General features: G+C 40.6%; 1 protein-coding gene across 5 annotated transcripts in view; it reads right to left on the minus strand.

Moving 5' to 3' along the window:
- Positions 1-18,170, minus strand: part of SNX10 (sorting nexin 10) — a 53,056-nt gene that overhangs the window by 13,099 nt on the left and 21,787 nt on the right. For 4 of the 5 annotated variants that reach the window (XM_069960447.1, XM_069960450.1, XM_069960449.1 and 1 more), the window contains 4 exons: positions 8,614-8,673; positions 3,595-3,678; positions 3,179-3,279; positions 2,526-2,624 (listed from right to left, as the gene is read on the minus strand). In XM_069960447.1, the coding sequence (XP_069816548.1) occupies positions 2,526-2,624; positions 3,179-3,279; positions 3,595-3,678; positions 8,614-8,637 (308 nt within the window). In that variant the 5' untranslated portion in view covers positions 8,638-8,673. Of the gene's footprint in view, positions 1-2,525; positions 2,625-3,178; positions 3,280-3,594; positions 3,679-7,512; positions 7,742-8,613; positions 8,674-18,170 lie in introns of those variants that run through there. The other variant, XM_069960446.1, reaches the window with a different exon arrangement.

Genomic DNA, 18,170 nt, shown 5'->3' on the forward strand with positions numbered 1-18,170 from the left:
TCAGAAATGGCAAGGAGAATATCCTTTTTTATAATCTTATTTTCGCTGCCTTAAAGGCCCTTTTACACCCACCGACTATCGGTACTAAGCATTCCAAAGAACACTCATTCACTAGATATATCAGGCCCTGTAAAGGGGCCAGCAAATTAGCCGATTTGCTCTTTTGTGTGGACTGTGAAATCATAGTTATTAGCCAGAGACATACACGGCCCATAACAGTGCATTTATATGGGTGCTCAAATTATCGCGCTGTGTAAAGGTGTGTTTGCCGCCACACATCGGGCTGTGTAAGAGGGCACTTAGTAGACCTACATCAGCCAGCAATAAGTTTTGTAGGCGGCAAAATCTGTGTATACAAAACAATGAGTGTGGATATTTTCAGATGTGGACTTCTCTTCTTAAAGGGGCAGTACATACTCCAAAACTTGTATTATATTGTCAGTGATTGGCTGAGCCGGCTGTCACTGTAGAGACAAGTTCATCTTGAAAGTGGCTGCAAGATCGTTCAGTGGGGATCCAAAGACATTGCAGGAGGACCCAAGGGAGAGTTGTGAGGCAAGAATAGGATCTTTATTATATTATATATAGGGGCAACAATATATAAAAAAAAGGTAAAAGGGCCGGATAACCCCTTTAAAGAGGTATTCTAACTAGAGATGAGCGAACCTCGAGCATGCTCGAGTCGATCCGAACCCGAACATTCAGCATTTGATTAGCGGTGGCTGCTGAAGTTGGATAAAGCCCTAAGGCTATGTGGAAAACATGGATATAGTCATTGGCTGTATCCATGTTTTCCAGACAACCTTAGAGCTTTATCCAACTTCAGCAGCCCCAGCTAATCAAATGCCGAACGTTCAGATTTAGATCGACTCGAACCCGAACCCGGTTCGCTCATCTCTAATTCTAACCTAAAACATGTATCCCTATTCACTGAACAAATATCACACTGGTGGGGCTCTGGCCGTTGGAACTCAAACCTATAACTTGAACAGGGGACCCTAGCCCTTAAAGTGTACCTGTCATTATAACTTTCAAAATCTAAATCAACAGCAGATGTGATATAAAGCAAGTTTGCAACATACATTCATTATCTTTTTTTGTCATCATGGAAAACACAGCACTTCCTGTGTTCTGATTGGACCTGAACGAAAATTTGTTCCTATGCTTTTGATCGCATCTTTTGTGCTGACTTCAAAATCATTGTTAATCGCTCGCGAGTCTTTCAGTGTAAATACTTCAGTCGTTTCAAGTATTTATTATGATCGCAATTACGATCATAGTTACGACTGTATTAACAATTTTTCGTCAAGATTTATCTTTTCATCCAAACACCTATCCTTTACAAAAAACTTGTCGTTAGCTAAACGATCGATTAAGTGATTTATCTGTATGTGTAAAAGGATCCTTCCCCCATGACAATAATGCGGTGATGGTGAAGAATGCCTGCTGCTGTCTCTGCACAAGTGTGATGCAGTGATAGCTGTGAAAATGTTTAGGAAATTTATGTATTGACAAACTATGGATTATGAAAAAATAAATAGATCTTTTAGTCTGACCTAATATTTATCAGCCTCTGAGAATACCACTTAACATCTATAACTGAACATTATGCTGCGTTTACACGAAGTGATAATTCGCCCAATCGATCATTTAACGATTTTGAAGCAACAATTTGGTTTTTAGAACGATCAGCGTTTAGACGAATCAATAGTTAAAAAAATAGTTACAAAATTCATAAAAGAAAATCGTTATTGCAATCGTTTTTCAGATTGCTTAAGCCCATCTTTTTCATAGGGTGAATCTTTGAAAGACTGTTTACATGACGCTATCTGCGAATTTTCAGCGAACGACGATTTGAGAACATGTCGTCGCTTAATCATTTGCTGTGTTTACACGGAACGATTATCACTCAAATGCGATCTTGTGAAAATTCGAGTGATAATCATTCTGTGTAAACGCAGCATTAGCCTCATCAATCACTGGGTGTGCACCTGTAGGCTGGAAGAGCACACAGACAATACACAGCAGCCATGTCTTCCAGCCTCCCTCTACACATGCGTGCTTGGGCAGCATTGTCAGGAAGGCTTCATATATTTCTATACACGGTTGCTTTAAATAGATTTTTTGAGCTTAAGAAATAAAACATCTAGCGTGTGTAGCTTTGAGCCTTCAATACGTCATTTGTTATTCTTATACTATACAACCCGAAGGAAGCGGCTTCCATAAAGAGTCAGATTCCATAAGAGGTATTCGGGATGTGCACATCTTTCTTTTATGTGGCATGAAACAAGGGCATAGGGTTATATAAAGGACAGACAGCACAAGGCATGACGTTTTGTTTCCTGCAGCTCCACCTACTATACAGACAATCAAGGCTGAACAATCGTCCCCTCGAGGGGGAAGGGAGGTGAAAGAATAGAGACTAGAAAATCCCACAAGCCATGACGGCGGCCACTAGATGGCTCTGTTACATAGGACAAGGATTTTCTGGCGGGCACTTCCGTAGGAGTAAAAACTGTACTCACTTATTCAGAAACTGTTGTAAGCCGCGAATGCGCTGCTCCACATTGTGTGTGTTGTTAATATTAAAGAATGGGATCTTGGGTGGCAGTTCCGGTAGGTCACTTAAGGAAAGAGGAGGGGGGGAAAGAAGGGAAGCAGGTTATTTTTTAGCTGTATGTACAAAGGCAATATGTAAGTTATTATTAAAACTTAGAATATACCGTAATTATCTAGACAGACAATGGTGCAGACCTATGCTATAATAGTATTAGAATAGTGTCCCTTTTCAGGGTGCTGAGGACTGTAGGGACTATGCCTCTTAGAACGAAATTAATAGTATTATAATTATATATGTAGGTTGTTTTTCTCATTTAAATAGATATAAAATTAAAAGAAAAAAATTGAAAAAAGTTAAAAATATATAAAAAAAACAAAAAAGAACTTCAACAATACATAGTAGTGCTAGTTTAACCTATTTTATCTGATGCGCATAAACAAAAATTTACCAAGAGTTAATAAAACATTTCAATGATCAATAACTGAATTTGCTCTTTGAAAGGAAATACTTACCTATATTTAGAATAATAATAATTACTATTGCTAAAGTTTGCTAAAATACACCATATACACCATCTAAATTATGCTCAAAGTGCGCACAGTACACACAATTACTTACATTAGCACAGCATTACTCTGAAGTTTTTGCCGCAGCCACACAAATTCTCTAAACCTTCTTCGGACGCGAGAAGTCTTCACCGTAAAGCACATACTGTTCGTCTGCAGAAAATATTTCAGTAGTTACATTGAATGACAGAACTGACATGTGCGTTTTAGTTTACCCTGCATACGTATACAAATTATAGAGAAACACTTCATAACATGGTTCTCACTCTTCATAGTAAAATGGGGAAAAAAAACAAAAAAAAACAGAAGAAATGTAATGTGACGCAAGCAGACTATAATAGTAACTTGAGCTTTAAAACAGTGTTAATGTCATCCCAGCACTTCCATACACAATACATAAAACCATCAAAGATAAAAAAAAAAAAAAAAAAAGCAAAAAAAGTAAAAAAAAAAATTACTAAAACTTACATGGATACAGATTTCATAATCCAGGTAGGGATGCCAGTCAACTTTCTGTATTTTAGGATCTCGCACCCACACGCTGATGGTCTCCTGTAACAGCATAATGTAAGGTCACAGCACTGCACGACGAAGTAAGCTTCACGAGGAGCAGCTCCAAAATGCCAAGTAACAGGAGGAAGTAAACTTATAACATTACAAAGCAGAAGAGAGAAAAAAAAAAAGCCTCAGTGCTGAAATCACCAGACCAAATTGCTTTTGGAAATTCTGCCTTAAACTAGCAAAGTCTTCAAAAGAGGACACAAGAGCATTTCCAAGATTGCATTAGGATTAACCCTTTGAAAATACATACAGTGTACTGTATCTAGGATTTTTCCACAATAAACAATTACCTACCTAATCACTAATATGATGTCCTGGCCGTGCCCCCCCAGACACAGATTTTTGGTAGCATTTTTGTGGCCTCCCAAAAACATCAGAAAAAAAAAATCTTGTCATTTTTGACTACTTTAGGTGTGAATGCCTTTATTTATTTATTTTTTTACTTCGGCGTTTTTGAGACGAATGAAAGAAATTCCATTGAATTCTACGGGAGAGTAACGGCACAGTCTGCAGAAAACAACCACATACCCTCACCATACTGAGCTTTGGAAAAACTGCCACAGAGCCAGAAAAACACCAGAGAGGAGAGAAAAACGCCAAGTATGGCATTTCATAAAATTCTATTAAATTTTATGAAATGCTGCAGCACTTTTTCATTTTAGCTATTTTTGCTAATATTTTAGCCAGTGTAAAACCAGCCTGATAGATATTCTCAAGGGACAGAAAAAGATTCAGTCACCAGTGACCCTCATCCAGCAGGAGGATGTCCTGCCATTATGGCCGATGCATGGACAAGCTTAGACTTACTATTTTGGATGGGGTCTTGATCCTCCTATAAAACGTAATGTTGATAGGACTTTTGACTTGGCTGGACCCTTTCCTGAGGGATATCTGGCTAGTCCTGAGTTTTGAGACTCTTAAATGAGGCTCCACTGGCTCTTTTTTGCATATTCAATGGACAGAACGTAGTCACAAAACAGCTATGCTCTGCCCATTTCAGTCAGGTAATGTGTTTTGTGTGGCATAAAACGTGGTGTGAACCCAGACTATTATTATTTTTTTTGAGAGCTTTAATACACAGTAAGGCTGGGTTCACAGTACATATATTTCAGTCAGTATTGTGGTCCTCATATTGCAACCAAAACCAGGAGTGGATTGAAGACACAGAAAGGCTCTGTCCACACAATGTTGAAATTGAGTGGATGGCCGCCATATAATGGCAAATATTTGCTGTTATTTTAAACAACGGCTGTTATATTGAAATAATGGCAGTTATTTACTGATATATGGCGGCCATCCACTCAATTTCAACATTGTATGAACAGATCCTTTCTGTGTTTTTAATCCACTCCTGGTTTTGGTTGCAATATGAGGACCACAATACTGACTGAAATATTCATAGTGTGAACCCAGCCTAAGCCTGTGGATTTTTTTCCTATAAAGTTCCGCACTCATTCACTTTAATGTCAGGTGTCAAATCCCCAACGATGAGATAACGAAGGCCTATATTACAGGTGGGCCATTAACATCTGATTGGTGGGGGTCCGATATCTGGTAACCATCCATAGCTGATCAGTGGGAATCCAACATAAGGCAATGAAGTGAATGGGTGGTGGAGCTGCAATGACCCTTAGCAGCCACTTCACAATATATGGCGCCGTCTGCTTCTGGCTCCTTTGACTGCATACTGTAGCCACCGAGGCAATGGCAAACAGACAACCGCTGGACCGCCAATCAGGCCTTAAATTTGTAAAAAAAAAAGTCCCAGAAAACCCCTTTAACCACATGCAATACTATGTTGTTTCCTGCCTACTCTAAGGTTCTAACTCTAAATAGTAGTGAATTGCCTTTTCAGAATGTATGCAATAAGGTATGACATAACCTCTTACTGTTACAACCAGGAGTGATCTTGTAGTGTAATAATCTGCAACACTACAGGAACTTGGATTTGAAGTAAAAACTTCTTTGAAAAGAAAAAAGTTACAGTAGTAGAGAAAAACAGAGTTTTATTACTCTGGAGGAATGAGGCAGTTGTGTACAAGAGAATTTCATGGTTAACAAAAAAAAAAAAAAGTACTGCTGGTTATCCAATGACATTAGGAATAGGCTATGATGTCCATGCAGCCCTTTCTGCATGTATAGAAAATAATAAAGTAATACTTACATGTCTACACTCCCTGGTGTCTCTGGCTTCTTCCCACAGCTGCCACTGACAAGTCTATGAAATGACAGGCTGCTCAGCAAATCACTGACCAAGATGGGACAGCCAGTAATTTGCTGAGCAGCCTGTCACTTCAGAGACGGCCTCAGAAACTTTAGCGCCAGCTGCGCCGAGCAGTGTAAAGCCAGGAGGACACAAGGAAGCATGGACAAGTAAGTATTACTTTATTATTTTCTATGTACTGTTTTATCAGCTGCTGAGAGCGCACCTCCTATTACACAGAGCAATGTGCAGTCAGCAGGCGATTATCACTAAATCTGCTGAAAGACAACAATCAGTAGATGATCCGCTCCTTGGTTGATCACTGTTTGTATCACACGGGGCAATATCTGCCTGATTCTGCCTGACTGGGCAGATAATCGCCCTGTGTAAGTCAACAGGGTCGGTCAGATGCAGTCAGTGTCCACTACTTTATGAATCTGGTACTGCTTTCATAATTGCCATGATAACAGAAACCACAATGTCAGAATGAACAGAGCCCGGCATATATTATGTAATGGGAATGTTTCCATTTCTTTACTACACTGCTTCCTAAGGTGACTGTGTCATTGGTTATTACTGATATACAGCTCCTGTAAGAGCCATATCTCCCTAGTTAAGTCTTTATTTAAGTCGGAAGGTAAATCATTAATTTTTCCTTCAACTTCTTGGAAAAGTAAATTTGTGATGATTCAGAGAAGAGACTATAAAGCTAAATTCCTGACCTAGGAGTCACGTGCAGAATCAAAATTCATGTCAATGGGATTTTCCCAGAAGATCTTCATCTCCAAAAGTCTTCCTACCGTTGTGTAAACTCATAACCCAACCTGGGAACAACAATCATAAAAACTGGACTTGGGCTGTGCCCTTCTGATGGAATAGAGCGTTGGTCAGACCTGCTATTCCATTTAAATCTGTGGTCCTGATAAAGATAGCTATGCACAGATGCCAAAGAAAGCCCAGAAACAAGTCGGGTCTCTGTTCTGGAGATCAGCACTCTGGCCAGAGGTCAGAACCCTAGATGTATATTTTAATTAAAGTCAGAATACCTCTTTAAGTTGTTTGCTTTGGAGGCTCAAGCAAAGCAAAAGTGTATATTTATAAAATTCACCATGACAAAAAAGAAAAAAAAATTTAAATTATTGTTATCTGTAATTGTTTTAACCACAAATGCTGTGATCACCAGCGACAGCTGGCACCTGCTGCCATCGGCACGAGTATAGTTCAACATTCATGTTCTGAAAAATGTAAAGGTGCTTTCCAACTTACAAAAATTAGGGGGGGCAAAACTTCCAATGCCCAATAGCCGTAAGCCATAGTGATGTTTTTGTCCATAGGGACTGGACATCTATGGCTGCTACTCAAGAACACATGTGATGTATGGTGCATACACATTAGAGAAATCTTAGCTTAACCTGCTGAATTAATCAGAAATGGCTAACTGACTAACGTGTATGTCGGCCTCCGAGCTTAAAGGACAAGTGCCATGAAAAACTTTTTCCCAGTAATTGAAGCACATTACAAGTTATATAACTCTGTAATATGCTTCAATCACCTATCTGCCTCCCTTCCCTGTCTTTTCCCCCCTCCACCCCCCACCAGGAAGTGTCCTGACTCACACAGACCTGATTACTGTCGTCACCGTCACCAGGCAGCTCCTTCTTGTGAGGATGAGTCATCAGCAGGAGGGCTGCTCTAGGTCCTGTTACAGCAGCCTCCCCCTCCCCTCCTTGTCAGGTGACTCTGCTTGCTCAGCTTATCTTCTCTAGTGACATGACTCCTTCACTGAGTCCACAGCAGCAGGAGAGAGGGTATGAGGGGAGGGGGAGAGAGGGTATGAGGGGAGGGGGAGAGAGGGTATGAGGGGAGGGGGGAGCTGCCTATGTACCGGAGTCAGTCTGAGGGAAGATAAGCAAGCGAGATGTGACAAGTGATGGCTTGCAGTTGTTCAGCCAATCGGAGGTGAGCAAGCCTGTCACCTGACAAGGCAGGGGAGGGGGGAGGCTAGTGTAACAGGAGAAGGAGCTGAGAGAAGAGCTTGGTGACGGTGACGACAGTAATCAGGTCTGTGTGAGTCAGGACACTTCCTGGTGGGGGGTGGAGGGGGGAAAAGACACGGAAGGGAGGCAGATAGGTGATTGAAGCATATTACACAGTTATATAACTTTGTAATGTGCTTCAATTACTGGGAAAAAGTTTTTCATGGCACTTGTCCTTTAACCCTGACAGATGATATTTGGGGAGAAAACGATTGGTTGGATTATAACCCATCCAGCCCTTTCCTCTCCCAATATCATTTGTCAAGGGTGCAAAGGCTCTGCAAGTGCGTGCCGACCTCTCTGATCGGTTCTCACTTATTACCTCCTGTCAGGCAGTGTAGAAGGACCTATAACTGTAGCCAGAGGAGTCAGGGGGCAGCTATATGTCCTCTTAAACTGCTCGATGAGTGGCAGCAAATGAGAACCGATCAGTAAGATCAGTGCTCACTTGTAGAACCTTTAACAAGGCCCAATCATTCTTATGGCCAGGTCACACAAACGATTGTGCGGCCTGTTTAAATCGCCACAAATGACAGGCTGGCTGCCAGATACAAAAGTATATGCAAATTTATTTGTAAACATCTGATAGGATTTATATATAAACCTTTATTACGTCTACGGACACTATGCCCACTACACAAGTGCCTTATCTTTACTGGAAACCACTTCTCTTGAATGGACACTTACCCCTTTCCGGTCCTTGGGCAGCATACTTGAAGGAAGCCAAGTGCAAGAGGAAAGAATAACCTAGAGGACAAGAAAGCATTGTATAGAGTCACTTACTATAACAAATGACAAATTACAAACACACAAAGAAGAAATTCTTGTTCCCAATGTTTACATTACTCATAGATTTAATGCATGAAAATGTAGCTAACACGGGTAAGAACATACTAGAAAGAACCAAACCACTCCAAAAATAGAAATGACAGGCAGTGAACATCAGCCCTGTTCAGTACAGTCAGCGCATGCGGTTCACAGAGTTCCCAGCTAGAATACAAGAGACGTTTTAAGGAACATGAGGAGCTCCTTACTGTATACAGCTTTAGTCAAACTTTGTTTGGAAAAGTTGACTTGGCTCAAGTTGAATTCCCCAGGTCCTGAGCACAATCTTTATTATGGGACCCAAATTGCACAGAATTCATAGTACTGGATCCTCAAATGGGCCCTCTAATGCAAAAATCCCTAGGTGCAACTGAGGCCTTTCCACCCCACCTATTTAAAGCCCCATCATGCACATAGTCATGTCAAAGGATTAGAATAAATCTTAGGTCACACAATCTGGATAATACACACAATATCATCATAAAACAGGTATATTAAAGGGGTAGTTTAGCATAAAATATTTTTTTTCAAATTTACTTCTATTACAAAAAAAAAAAAAAAAATGTCCAGTCTTCCAGAACTTATCTGCTGCTGTAAGTGGTGTATTTTTTCCAGTCTGGAGAGCAGTAGATGTTTTATCTATGGTTTACTACTGCTCTGGAGAGTTCCTGAAACAGGACAGAGATGGCATCAGAGAGCAGTATATCAAACTGGAGAGAATACACCACTTCCTGCAGGACATACAGCAGCTGATAAATACTGGAAGACTTGAGATTTTTTTAATAGAAGTAAATTACAAATCTCTGCCACTTTCTTGCATCAGTTGATTTTAACTACCCGTTTAAAAGCACTACAGCAACATACAGGGATAATAGTACAGTAAGGCCACAATACAGATGTAATATCTTGGCATAGGGATAATTTTGCCACATCACATTGTCTAGTGCAGTAAATGCACAGGAAGAATATGTTCACACGCTGTAAGAGACCGGCCATTCCTTGGAACGGGCGGGTCACAGAACGACCGGTCTCATTAAAGATCATCCTGGGGAAATAAGAAAAGGTGATGGTCCCAGCACTCCGAGTTAAAAATATGCAAAATCTTTATTTCATACCAAAAAGTAAAAACAGCTCATGTGCGGTATACAGGAAGAACCTACGCGTTTCGCGCGCTTAATCATGGTCTAATGAGCATAGCAAGTAACATATGTTAAAAGCAAAAGTTAACCAATCATGAGTGTGGGTGTGCATGTGTCACGAATGACGCATGGTGAACGTCACAGGTGACGTGCAGCGAACACCTGTCAGGTGAGTGGTCTGGGCGTTACTAGGACCGTATGCCAAATGGAATTCAGTATGCACAAATAGCAGTGCTAAACAGATATTGCCTATCTGGACTTCAGCAAAGCTTTTGATACAGTTCCCCATAAAGAGCTGATAGAGAAGTTGGAGAAAATTGGACTAAATCCCTGGATAGTTCAGTGGATTTGTGGTTGGCTGAAGGAGAGATATCAGAGGGTTGTTGTTAATGGTGTATATTCCGAGCAGAGACTGGTTACAAGTGGTGTGCCACAAGGGTCTGTTCTGGGTCCTATTCTTTTTAATATGTTTGTAAGTGACATAGGAGAAGGGTTGATAGGTAAAGTTTGTCTGTTTGCTGACGACACAAAAGTGTGCAATAGGGTGGATATTCCTGGAGGTGTCAGTAATATGGAAAATGATTTAGCTTTGCTAGATACGTGGTCCAAACAGTGGAAATTGAAGTTCAACGTTTCCAAATGTAAAATAATGCACTTGGGGAGGAGGAATCCTCTATCCGAGTATCACATCGGCAGTACTGTGCTGGAAAAGACTTCAGAAGAGAAGGATTTAGGGGTAATGATTTCTGAAAGCCTTAAAATGAGTCACCAGTGCAACCAGGCGGTGGGGAAAGCAAATCGTATGCTGGGGTGTATAGCTAGAGGTATAACCAGTAGGAAGAGGGAGATTGTGATCCCGCTGTATAGAGCTCTGGTGAGGCCACATCTGGAATACTGTGTCCAGTTCTGGAGACCTCACCTAAAAAAGGACATTGATAAAATAGAACGGGTCCAAAGACGAGCTACAAAAATGGTGGAGGGTGTGAGGCATAAACCATATCAGGAAAGACTTAAGGATTTGAATCTGTATAGTCTGGAGGAAAGACGGGAAAGGGGGGACATGATTGAAACCTTTAAGTATGTTAAGGGACTAAATAAGGTTCAAGAGGGGAGTGTTTTTAGTAAAAAACTGAGCTCAAGAACAAGAGGACACAGTGAGAGGTTAGTTGGGGGAAAGATCAGAAGCAATGTAAGAAAATATTATTTTACTGAAAGAGTAGTAGATACCTGGAACAAACTTCCAGCAGAGGTGGTTGGTAAATCTACAATAACAGAATTTAAACAGGCCTGGGATAGACATATATCTATCCTAAGATAATAAGGAAGAAAATACTAAAAGGGCGGACTAGATGGACCCAGTGGTCTTTTTCTGCCGACAATCTTCTATGTTTCTATGTTTCTATTATTATGGGCATGTCGTGACTATCTGTAAAAGCCGGACCCTTAAAATGAATGTGTAAATGAATTATGTATATTGTAATCAATAAAGATAATAATACTCTGTTATATGTCTAATAGTGCACTTATAATATGGACAGACAAGCATGTTATTATGAGTCATACGTGTAACAGGAGCTAAACAGAAAACTGATAGAAGGAAATGCTCTAATGTTATACGACAAAAAAGTGGGGCAATGCCTGAAAAAGAATAACTTAAAAATGATATACAACATAAGCCAGGATGAGCCAGGATGATAAATCTTGTGAAATAACAGAAACCGCAACGCATACTGGCTAAACGCAAAAAGTGAACTGTGAATAAATGATAACAATATCAACAATGAAATGCAAACTAAACAGATATATGATCAACAAATACCTAATATGTATAATGGTAAAGTAAATCGTTTTTGAGGTTGAGACCATGGGGGAATCTTGTGTCTATTTTAAAGTTATACTCCGCCTCCATATTCAGCAGTATTCTATGTTTGTCACCACCCCTCAGGGGTTTGTGTGCCCTTTTTATGCCATAAAATTGAAAGGGTGCAGTGTCCCCTTGGTGCTTCTCAATAAAATGTTTAGATGCTCCCGAGGAGCTGGTGTTATTTCCCTTTCTTATATCTGTTAGATGTTCACTGATGCGTTTTTTGAGTTTACGAGTCGTGCAGCCAATATATTTAAGATTACATGTTTGGCACATGATGATATAGACAACAAAGTCACTTTCACAGTTAATGAATTCCTCTATTTTAAATGTTTTGGTGTCACTGGAATTACTGTATTCCTTAACCGTAGATGTGTACTTGCACATATTACATCTGGGTAATCCGCATCTGTGGTTACCCACTAAATTTCTGGCTGTACTCGGCTGTAGTGGTTTAAGCATGCTGGGCGATAATAGATCGCCAAGTGACTGTCCTTTCCGTGCCACGCATCTTATCCCTTGGTCAATAATATTTTTAAGGATAGTATCCTGTCTCAGGATTTGTAAGTTATTATGTAGTATACGTGTTATTTGCGAGTATTCCGGAGAAAATTCAGTAGAAAAGGTTACTGTGGGATCATGAGTTTTATTGTGAGGATCAAACTGTTTTGTTTTGATTTTTGCTTTAAGTAAGTTCTCTCTTGTTTTTTTAGCTACCATGTCTCGGGCCCTGTTTAAATGAGAGGGCTTGTAGCCTCTCGCTTTCATACGAGTACAAGCCTGTTCACTTTGGACATGATACATGTCATTCGATGAACAGGATCTTTTGACTCGTGTGAGCTCTCCCACAGGGACAGAACGTACAGTGTGGGCTGGATGACTACTGCTCGCATGTAAAATTGTATTGCCCGAAGTGGGCTTCCGATATAAGGAAGTGTGTACCTTATGGGTCTTACAGTCAGATGTGAGCAATATGTCCAAAAAGGCTATTTCATGTGTGTGTACACAATGGGTAAAATACAGATTATTCTCGTTCTGATTAATGTATGTGAGAAATGCCTCAACATCGCCCTCTCTGCCCGACCACACGATCAGCACGTCGTCAATATAACGACCGTACCATCGTATGGCCGGGGCGAAAGGGTTAGTGCGGGAGAAGATATACATCTCCTCCCACCATGCCATGTACAGTCCAGCTAGAGTAGGGGAGAACTTGGCTCCCATTGGGGCTCCCCTAATCTGAAGAAAAAAAGAGTTATCAAAAGAAAAATAATTATGTTTGAGGAGAAAAGCTCTAACATCTAGGATGTACTCCCTTAACTCTAAGCTGTAGTTACTGTATCTGTACAGATGGTGGGCTAGAGCCACCAGGGCCTGTTCGTGAGGTATAGAGGAATAGAGAGCCGTGACGTCACAGCTGAGCCACATATCGCCATCTTCCCAATGAAAATTCTGGAAGGTGCGTAAAACAGACCCGCTGTCTTTCAAATAGCCAGGAACACGTATGACTAGTGGCTGGAGTAATTTGTCGAGCCATTCACACAACTTTTCATTGAGGGAACCCACGCCCGATATAATGGGTCTAAGAGGTTTAAGCACTCTGTTAAAGAACTTTGTCTATACGTACACACCATGTCGACAAACACCTCTGACACTGATGATTCACCTGATACACAGGTTTTGGATGCTCTAAACAACTTGGATGCATGTAATTCCGTAGAAGAACGTGAACGCAAGCTAACTATGGTTTTTGATGTTTTGAACAATGATAGTCCTGAGTGCAAGACACTGTTCACTTAGCTTGAGAAATTATGCATCCAAGAGCTAAAATTGTGGTGGGACTGCAGCACTCTAAAAACTTACTTGGAAAAAAACATGATCCCACGCGGCTTACGTATATACAAAAACTCAACCACAATATTTTGTGATGAGTTTCAAGCTGAGTGGGAAGAGGCCTTAACTGATTGTTCCCTACGTCTAATAAGAACAATAACAAAATATGAACAAATGAAACTAAATGACTTGAAACCACAACTTGAGGAGACCAGACAATCTCTAATATCCTTTTCTGATACGGCTGAATATGATGATTTGAACAAAAAAATGAAACAAAAAATACAAGATATGGAAAACTATATTGTCAACATCAAAAAAAAGCTAATTCAGGAGGGATAATGAGGATTATACTAATAACCAAGTTTACACTTGGAAACAATATCGACCATTCAGACCGCGCTCTATCCTCAAGAAAAACATTAATTCCAGACGTGATTCCACACATGTGAGTTTCTCATCAGTGGACTCAGAGAGATCAGAGGCCTCCGATTATGAAACATCCGACACCAGCACGGAGACAGTTGCACAGGCACCCAAAACAAAAGGAAAAAACTACACACATAGAAAAAACAAAAACAACCAAGAGGGTGCACAAGAGGGTCCAAGTAACTTATATCCCACTACATCAAGAACCAGACAAGGAAAAACCAACACACTACAACAAGAACAAAAGTCAAAAAACGGATTAGGAGAGGTGGCAGAAAACACCGGAAAAAATGCTCTCAAGAAACCGCAACTGAAGAAAAAACGCTAAATGATTTACCCATAGAAGAAGGAAGCTCAAATCCTTCCATGGACAATATCATTAATCTATCATCGTTTTCTCTCACAAAGGATCACTGTACTGTATTATCCAAGGGACTTACTTTTGTTCCAACCCATCATTTTGATTTATTTAACACCCTTATGGATGTGAATCGTCTGGCTAGATTATTAACCATCAAGCGCCATTTTTCTTTACAGGACACTAAAAATACATCAGTGCACACCCACGTTCTTTGTGATGACAGCACCATAATTAATGAATTTAGTATTTTATTATTTGATGATCAAACTAAACTTGTGGAACTGTTGGATTTGGAATAGGAGAGTGGCAATAACATGAGGGAGGATGTGCATAGTGTTAAAGCTTTCCATTCCAATCCAGCGTATTACCCATATAAATCTAGGGTTGAAGCACTGGATAATTTCCAGTTTGCAATGGAGAGAGATCTTCGCCATCTGTATGACACAACACATGCCATCATGTCCCCTTCCAACATTACACATAGGGAACGCCTGGCCATACAACAATTGAGAGATAATGCCAATCTCGTAATAAAAATGGCTGACAAAGGCGGTAAAATAGTGCTGTTGGATAGGGACATGTATACACATTTGGCACAAGACATTCTGGAGGACACAAACACCTATAGAAAATTGTTGAGGGACCCCACGCCTGAATTTAAGGTAGAATTGTGTGCTATTGTTGAAGAGGGTGTTGCTTTGGGTATATTAGATGACAGGGATAGTAAAAATCTTATCCCGCAAACCCTATGACAGCAGTGTTCTATGGATTACCAAAGGTGCACAAGGGGGTTTCCCCCCCTCCTCTTAGACCCATTATATCGGGCGTGGGCTCCCTCAATGAAAAGTTGTGTGAATGGCTCGACAAATTACTCCAGCCACTAGTCATACGTGTTCCTGGCTATTTGAAAGACAGCGGGTCTGTTTTACGCACCTTCCAGAATTTTCATTGGGAAGATGGCGATATGTGGCTCAGCTGTGACGTCACGGCTCTCTATTCCTCTATACCTCACGAACAGGCCCTGGTGGCTCTAGCCCACCATCTGTACAGATACAGTAACTACAGCTTAGAGTTAAGGGAGTACATCCTAGAGGTTACAGCTTTTCTCCTCAAACATAATTATTTTTCTTTAGTTTTTTCTTTTTGTCTTTTCTTTTTCTTTTTCTTCAGATTAGGGGAGCCCCAATGGGAGCCAAGTTCTCCCCTACTCTAGCTGGACTGTACATGGCATGGTGGGAGGAGATGTATATCTTCTCCCGCACTAACCCTTTCGCCCCGGCCATACGATGGTACGGTCGTTATATTGACGACATGCTGATCGTGTGGTCGGGCAGAGAGGGCGATGTTGAGGCATTTCTCACATACATTAATCAGAACGAGAATAATCTGTATTTTACCCATTGTGTACACACACATGAAATAGCCTTTTTGGACATATTGCTCACATCTGACTAAGACCCATAAGGTACACACTTCCTTATATCAGAAGCCCACTTCGGGCAATACAATTTTACATGCGAGCAGTAGTCATCCAGCCCACACTGTACGTTCTGTCCCTGTGGGAGAGCTCACACGAGTCAAAAGATCCTGTTCATCGAATGACAAGTATCATGTCCAAAGTGAACAGGCTTGTACTCGTATGAAAGCGAGAGGCTACAAGCCCTCTCATTTAAACAGGGCCCGAGACATGGTAGCTAAAAAAACAAGAGAGAACTTACTTAAAGCAAAAATCAAAACAAAACAGTTTGATCCTCACAATAAAACTCATGATCCCACAGTAACCTTTTCTACTAAATTTTCTCCGGAATACTCGCAAATAACACGTATACTACATAATAACTTACAAATCCTGAGACAGGATACTATCCTTAAAAATATTATTGACCAAGGGATAAGATGCGTGGCACGGAAAGGACAGTCACTTGGCGATCTATTATCGCCCAGCATGCTTAAACCACTACAGCCGAGTACAGCCAGAAATTTAGTGGGTAACCACAGATGCGGATTACCCAGATGTAATATGTGCAAGTACACATCTACGGTTAAGGAATACAGTAATTCCAGTGACACCAAAACATTTAAAATAGAGGAATTCATTAACTGTGAAAGTGACTTTGTTGTCTATATCATCATGTGCCAAACATGTAATCTTAAATATATTGGCTGCACGACTCGTAAACTCAAAAAACGCATCAGTAAACATCTAACAGATATAAGAAAGGGAAATAACACCAGCTCCTCGGGAGCATCTAAACATTTTATTGAGAAGCACCAAGGGGACACTGCACCCTTTCAATTTTATGGCATAAAAAGGGCACACAAACCCCTGAGGGGTGGTGACAAACATAGAATACTGCTGAATATGGAGGCGGAGTATATCTTTAAAATAGACACAAGATTCCCCCATGGTCTCAACCTCAAAAACGATTTACTTTACCATTATACATATTAGGTATTTGTTGATCATATATCTGTTTAGTTTGCATTTCATTGTTGATATTGTTATCATTTATTCACAGTTCACTTTTTGCGTTTAGCCAGTATGCATTGCGGTTTCTGTTCTTTCACAAGATTTATCATCCTGGCTCAGCCTGGCTTATGTTGTATATCATTTTTAAGTTATTCTTTTTCAGGCATTGCCCCACTTTTTTGTCGTATAACATTAGAGCATTTCCTTCTATCAGTTTTCTGTTTAGCTCCTGTTCACACGTATGACTCATAATAACATGCTTGTCTGTCCATATTATAAGTGCACTATTAGACATATAACAGAGTATTATTATCTTTATTGATTACAATATACATAATTCATTTACACATTCATTTTAAGGGTCCGGCTTTTACAGATAGTCACGACATGCCCATAATAATGTTTAGCACTGCTATTTGTGCATACTGAATTCCATTTGGCATACGGTCCTAGTAACGCCCAGACCACTCACCTGACAGGTGTTCGCTGCACGTCACCTGTGACATTCACCATGCGTCATTCGTGACGCATGCACACCCACACTCATGATTGGTTAACTTTTGCTTTTAACATATGTTACTTGGCAGTTGGCCGAAGCCGGACCCGTGCACCCTCTTTCAACATACGAGGATCCGAATTGACCCAGCTTAGAGTTGAGCTGACCACCATTATCTTTAAAGATCATCCTGGCCTGTACTGCAGTACCGACCAGAGAATCTTTAGCGCCGTTTAGTTCTGATGCGGGAGGATCATCAGAACTCCCCACTGCACACAATGCATAGTGTGCACTGAAAGGGTTTTCTGCGGCCGATATTCAATGAATAGCAGCCGCAGAAAACGGACATGTCAGTTGTTTGCGTCGCCGCTAGAAATCACGGCCGGAGCGTATACTATGTGTATACGCTTCGGCTGGGATTTCATAGACGGCAAGGCAGCGTATATTTTCGTATTAATCAAGGCCGATGTTGCAGTCGGATGTTGTTTTACGAAAATATACGTAGTGTGAACATCGCCGAATATTGTTTACAGCCATCTCATAGGATAGAGAAGATGAACACAACGATTTGAGCTCATGAGATACATGCCCTTCAGTTTTAGGTAGGTTTTCACCAAAAGATACTGTCTTCAATTGAGAAAATCCTTGTTCTTAACAGGATGGGTAATGGATCGCATTCATTTACTGCAGGGATTGGAAACCTTAGGCCTTCCAGCTGTTGGAAAACTACAATTCCCATCATAAACTTTGGCTGTCCAGCATGATGGAAATTGTAGTTTTGCAACAGCTGGAGGGCCGAAGATTCCCCAACTCTGATTTATTGCAAA

Source organism: Dendropsophus ebraccatus, chromosome 2 (assembly GCF_027789765.1).
Source record: "Dendropsophus ebraccatus isolate aDenEbr1 chromosome 2, aDenEbr1.pat, whole genome shotgun sequence".
NCBI lineage: Eukaryota > Metazoa > Chordata > Amphibia > Anura > Hylidae > Dendropsophus > Dendropsophus ebraccatus.